General features: G+C 56.7%; 1 protein-coding gene across 1 annotated transcript; it reads right to left on the reverse strand.

Moving 5' to 3' along the window:
- Positions 1-1,001: 1,001 nt before the first annotated feature.
- On the reverse strand, positions 1,002-5,935 carry LOC309677449 (protocadherin alpha-13-like; the record flags this gene model as incomplete). Its single annotated transcript, XM_082490246.1, has 2 exons — positions 1,461-5,935; positions 1,002-1,043 (listed from the first exon to the last, which is right to left on the reverse strand). The coding sequence occupies exons 1-2, from the start codon at positions 3,987-3,989 to the stop codon at positions 1,002-1,004; spliced, it is 2,571 nt and encodes an 856-aa protein (XP_082346372.1). The 5' UTR covers positions 3,990-5,935.
- Positions 5,936-6,591: the final 656 nt, after the last annotated feature.

Consider the following 6,591-nt stretch of genomic DNA (forward strand, 5'->3'; position numbering starts at 1 on the left):
CTCAGAAGGCCTCCAACTCCAGACACCTTGGAGCCTGGGAACAGAATCCTGGGCAGGAACGCTCTGTCACCATTCTGCCTCATGCTTTCCTCTAGGCATCCTCCATTCCCCATTCTGGGACATGCCTTCTCAAGACAAGCACATCATCTCCCATTCTTGTCTTCTTAGGACATGGCCCATGGTCTTCCTAAGGATTTCCACTTCCCTCACACACGTCTTCCCACTGCTCACGGTCACCAGTCACATCAGGACAGGGCCAGGCCCTACTCAGTCCCATTGCCATATTCACCTCCGTGACATGCCACTTTCCTTTCCCACCTCAATGCTCAACCCAACTTTTGACACCCTTTCCATCAATAACAGCACCATAAAAAACAGACAGATGATATCATATACATGGTGTCCAGCAGAGTCTCTGCTGCTGACCCTTCGGTTTTGGCAATGCTTCAGCTGCCTCACATGAAAATGGGGCAGACCTGGGAGCAATAATCTTTCTAAAGGTGCCATCAGGAGAGCTCTAAATGGCATTGGCATTGATTTCATGCTCTGAGAGAACAACCCAACCATTCATGAGCACCTGAATGAAACAGATGGTAGCGAGTGTGCAAAAGAATTTTCTCTGTGTTGGGTTGGGAGGTTTTATTTTATCCAGCTTATTTGCATTTCAGGTTTGGTTTTGTTGTGCTTTTTCTTTGTTTGTTTGTTTCTGCAACGAAGATTTCCATGGCTTCTCTAAGTGTGTAGCTGCTGAGTCAAATAGTAGAAAAACATCACAACAGGCCAGCATATGTCAAATCACTCTCTGGCCAGAAACGAGAGATCAACAAATCTCAAGGAAGGAGAAAAGAGGAAGAAAAGAAAAAAAAAAATGGACAATTCATGTTCCTGACACCTACTTCGTTGGCTGACACTCCTCTCCCTCAACACTTTCTACTACCAACTATGGTTAAAACACACTTGGTAAAAGAACATAGGACAAGTCGGCATCACCTTCCCTACTTTCACAATGACGCTGGTAGGTCGAACAAAATGCCGCCATGTCTCTTGCAGAACACAATCAAAGAGGAGTAGGACAGAGTATTCGACAAGAAACCACAGCCACCACCAGTACACTCAGCACTCAGCATAGGTAAAGCACTAATAATGCCTGGGGAACTGTCACCACCAAACACTGCATGTCTTGTCGTCCTCCAGCAAGCTTGGGTGGAAATGCTACACACCAGCAAAGACAGAGCCAGAGCGTCTGCAAAGCTGACATCGTGGCACCTATCATCGCGATGGGCAATAACTACTGATGCGGGGTTCGGCAACACCGTCACTTTTCCCTCACAGCAAGAGGTGGGGGCTCCAACAAGGACGCGAAGGCAGATGGTCCCATTCACAGGTTCCATTCACATCTTTAAGCAACCGACAAGCACCCACCGCCCTCGGGCTAAGCACGGCTCACACCAGCGCCTGACCAGGGCACGGGACAGAAGGACAGAAAGGGGGAAGGGGCGGCGGGGGATGGGGCGAGAGGCGAGAAAGGGAGGGCCACTCACCGTGTCCAGGACGGCGGGCGGCTCCGGCTGCGTCTCCTTCGCCGCGGGGCCGGCCGGCGGCGGCGGCAAGTTGGGGCTGAAAACCATCAGGTCGCTCTTGCCCGCGCCCTCCGCCACGCACAGGCTCCGGCTCTGCCGCTGCGAGTACGACCAGCTCCCCACTTCGCTGGCGCACACCAGCGTCGCCGGCCCGGGCCCCGACAGCACGGCCGCCCGCGGCGACCACCGCGACGCCACGTACAGCACCACCGCCAGCACCAACACGCTCGACACCGCGCAGATGCCCACCACCAGCCACACGTTCGTCGACGACGACGACGACACCGACGCCGGCCCGACGCCCTCCGCGCCCGACGCCGGACGCAGCCCCGGCCCCGACGAGCCCGCCGCCGCCAGCGCCGCCTCGCCGCCCTCCACCAGCGACACGCTCAGCGTGGCCGTGGCCGAGCGCGACGGCTCCCCGTGGTCCCGCACCACGATCACCAGCCTCTGCCGCGGGCCGTCCGCCTCCTCCAGCGCCCGCGCCGTGCTCACCTCGCCGCTGTACAGCCCCACGCGGAACGCGCCCTTCCCCCGCGGCTCCCACAGCTCGTACCGCAGCCACGCGTTGTAGCCCGAGTCCGCGTCCACCGCACGGATCTTCGCCACCACCTGCCCCGCCGGCGCCCCCCACGACGCCCACGCCCACAGCGACCCCGAGCCCGGACCCGGCGACGCCTCCGGCGACGCACCGACGCCCGCCGACGGCAGCAGCGACGGCGCGTTGTCGTTCTCGTCCACCACGAACACCTGCACCGTCGCGTTGCCGCACAGCGCCGGCTCCCCCGCGTCCACCGCCCGCACCTCCAGCTCCAGCACCTGCACCTCCTCGTAGTCCAGCGGCTGCAGCGCCCACAGGCGACCGCTCTCCGCGTCCACCGACACGTACCTCGACCACGACCGCCACCCCACGACCGACGCCGCCCCGCCCGCCCCGCCCTCCCACAGCGAGTAGCTCACGCGACCGTTGCCCGCCTCGTCCGCGTCCCGCGCACGCAGCACCGCCAGCTCCGCGCCCGCCGCGTTGTTCTCCCGCACCAGCACCGTGTACACGGCCTGCGCGAACGACGGCGCGTTGTCGTTCACGTCCGACACCGGCACGCGCACCCCGCGGCTGGCGCGCAGCGGCGGCGACCCGCCGTCCTCCGCCCGCACCTCCACCTCGTACTCCGACACACGCTCCCGGTCCAGCGCCTCACGCAGCACCAGCGAGTACGACCCCGCGAACGTCGACACCAGCCCGAACGGCACCGGCGGCCACACCGCGACCCGCACGCGGCCGTTCGACCCCGAGTCCCGGTCCGACACGCTCAGCAGCGCCACCACCGTCCCCAACGACGCGTCCTCCGGCACCGGCACCGACAGCGACGTCACCCGCACCTCCGGCGCGTTGTCGTTCACGTCCAACACCTCCAACACCACCTTGCAGTGACCCGACAGCGGCGGGTTTCCCTGATCTACCGCATCCACTTGCAGGCGATACAGACTAACATCCTCAAAGTCTAAGTCACCCCGAACACGGATCTCTCCGCTGTTCCTCTCGATCTCGAAACTGTATTTCCCAACCTGAGGAAACAACTGCTGAAGAAAATACGAGATATTACTATTCGTACCTTCATCCAAGTCCGTGGCATTTACTCTGATTACTAAAGTGCCGCGCTCTGTACTTTCTGGCACCTGCACTTTATACACCGACTGGTTGAACTGCGGCGCGTTGTCGTTCGCGTCCAGCACCGAGACCAACACCTCCATCGTCCCCGACAGCGACGGCCTGCCACCGTCACTCGCCGTCAACACCAACCGATGCACAGGCATCGTCTCACGGTCCAGAGGTTTCGTCAGCACCAGGAAAAAGGACTCACCATCCTCCTCGGTTTTCTGAAAATCTAAAGAGAACTGCTCGCTGGGGCTGAGCGTATAGGAGAGCTGCGCGTTCGCTCCGATATCGGCATCCGACGCGCCCTCCAGCGGGAAACGGGAACCGGGAGGGGAGTTCTCCGATAAACTGAGGTTTTTCCGGGCGGCGGGGAAGAGCGGGGCGTTGTCGTTGATGTCGGTCACCTCCAGCTCCACGTGGAAGACGCGCAGCGGCCGCTCCACCAGCACCTCCAGCCGCAGCGCGCACGGCGCGCTCTTCCCGCACAGCTCCTCCCGGTCCAGCCGCGAGCTCACCACCAGCGCCCCGCTCGCCCCGCTCACCTCCACGCTCGCCCGCCGGCCCGCCGACACCAGCCGCAGCCGACGCCACTCCGCCTCGCCCGCCTCCAGGCCCAGGTCCTGCGCCAGGCGACCCACCACCGTCCCGGCCTTGCCTTCCTCCGCCACCGAGTACCGCACCTGACCGACCGCCAGCGCCCACGCCGCCTGCACCAACAGCACACGCAACACCGCACCCCAACACACGCCCATCGCCGCCGCCGCTGCCGGCACCCGCCCGGGCCCCGCACGGCTCCCCGCCGCCGACCGAACGCACCGCCTCTCCTGCCCGCCCCGCGCCGCCCCCCCGCGCTCACAGCCGGGCTCTCCGCCGCACCGGGGCGGAGCCGCCTCGCCGCTCCGCCGCCGTTTCTGAGCCTGCAGCGACACCGTGTGCTACTCCGCCGCCGCTGCACACGCTCCCCAAGGCCGACTGGGACTCCGGACCCGGGCTAGACAGCTCTCGCATCTTCCGACACTCCTTTCTTTTTCTTGTTTCTTTCTTCATTTCTCTACTTATTTCTTTCTCCATCTTTCCTCCCTGTTTCATTGCTCTTTCCTTCACCATTCATTTCGCTTGCCATGCCTGTCTGTCTTTGTTGTCTATCTCTCATTCTAATTTTCTCTCCCATTCTCTTTCCTTCTTTGTCCTTCTATTGCTTCTTTCTTATCTTTCCATCTTTTTCCTGCTCTCTCCTTTTTCTTATTTCTCGTTCTTCTTTTCGTTCTTGCCATGCCGGGCCTTGTTCCTGCTACCGCTTTACCTTATCTTTCCCTGACTCTCTCTTCTCTACCCCCGCTGTCAGATCCCCACTCGCCTCCCGCGCCGCGGCGGAGACCATCAAAGACGGAGCCATCAGCGCTAATTACGGGACATCAGCGCCCGAACGCGGGACTTCAACCAAGGCGGAGGCTATGGGGGATCAACTCGGAGTTTAGAGGTGACGTCGTGCTGGTAATCGCCTCTTATTTCCTACGTTGCTCTTCTATCTGTCTTGCTTGCTTTCTTTTACTTCCATACATTCCTTCCTTCTCTTCTTCCTCCCCTTCCACTAGTCTCGTTTTCTTTCTCTCTCTTTCTCCTTTTTTCCCCAACCCTTTCTTCTCCTGCTTATTCTGCGTTCTCTTTCCTTTGCTCTTTCATTTTCTCCTTCCTTCTTTCCCGGCCCGGCCTCATCTTTCCATCCTAACCTTTTCTGTTTATAGAAAACCCTTCGAGATGTTCTCTCTTCATTTCTTTTTCTCCTTAATCAAAACGCTTCCTAAAAGTCTACACCACACTCGCAATGAAGCATGGACATCCCTCAAGGCAAGAGCTCGCATTCCTCTTCCTCACCACTTTACTGAAGACTTACACAGCGTTCCTGACTACCGAGGATGCTGAGATCCTCAGCTCCTTTCGTCGTGGCAGTACAACGTTGGTGCACGCTGGTGATCTCCTCTATCGTCCCTTCCTTCATTCCTGTATATTCTTTCCTTTCTCTTTTTTCTTCCTCCCTTGCTTGCACACATTTTATCCTTCCATTCTTCCTTTTCCTCTTCCTTTCTCTCTCGTCTTCCTTCTTTTTTTTTTTTTTCTTTTTTCTCCGGCACTATCATTTTCTTCCAGTCTTTTCTACTTCCATTCTTGTATCTTCTGTTCATTTTTCTATTATCAGGACATTTTAAAAATCTCTACACCATGCTTGCCAAGAAGCACGGACATGTCCTTGCACAACAGTTCTCGTTCCTCTTCCCTAACACCTTCCATCCTTCCCAACAGGCAACAAACTTCCTGCTTTCCTCCAGCCTATCAGTCTGCACCTCCCCTTATCTTCTGGAAAAAAAATGCATTCTTCGACACACCAGCCATCTCAAGGACCCAGCAAATAACAGAGGAAGGCAATCATATGGTGAAAAACACCCCTGCTACACCACAGAACAATCCACCACCCTCAGAAACACAAGGCCAAGCCCCACATACTCGGACATATGATTAAAGAAAGGCCCCATAGAATCCAAACCATGAATGCAAGTCTCACCTTCGGGAACTCAAACCAGTGGCAGCCCAGAATGACAATCCTCCCAACAAGGCAGAAAAACCATGGGGCAACCACTGCTCCCAAGCACTCTTCACATGCCTCAATTCTTCCAGACTCATTTTCTACCTGCATGCTGAATGGCAAGCTCTAGCTTTCCCTTTCAGGCAGGCCTGCATGGTCAGTACAGCACACCAAGATCCTCCACAGCTTGGGGCATTAGTCGCCTTGGAATAGCATGAGCCACCATACAGCCAAACAAAAGCCACAAAGGTAACACTACCACATTTCTACTGAGAACATTACCTCAACACATCCTCTCAGAGAAATGCACTGGGGTCCCTCCTCCATACATGCTTCCTGCCACCTGCTCACACTGTGTCTGGCAGCAGAAGGAAAGGAATGGGAGCAGGCAGTGGTGCTTTGCTGCTCCAAACCTACACACATTACAATCCAGGCAACATTTGGTTGATCCAACAGGAAGATATAATTAAAAAACAGGAAAAAATGTACATCTGTCTCTCAAACTCATCCTCTACAGGTATCAGCAACTTACCTGTACAATCACTGGTTGGTCCTTCAAAACAAAACACATTTTCAGATCAGCAGAAACGATTTTAAGGGACATTCTCAATTAACATTATCAGAGATTCCTGGGAAAACTGCACAGAAAAAAAAAAATTACTCATATTCTGCAAAAGCCTTGAAAATGCTGGAGAGTGCACAGTGCTCCCTTACACACCTCTGTCACAAGGGAAGGAGGAGGGAGACATGAAAATTAAGGACGCTCCCTCAAC

The sequence above is a fragment of the Vanellus vanellus genome (assembly GCF_965231255.1).
Source record: "Vanellus vanellus genome assembly, chromosome: 13".
Classification (NCBI taxonomy): domain Eukaryota; kingdom Metazoa; phylum Chordata; class Aves; order Charadriiformes; family Charadriidae; genus Vanellus; species Vanellus vanellus.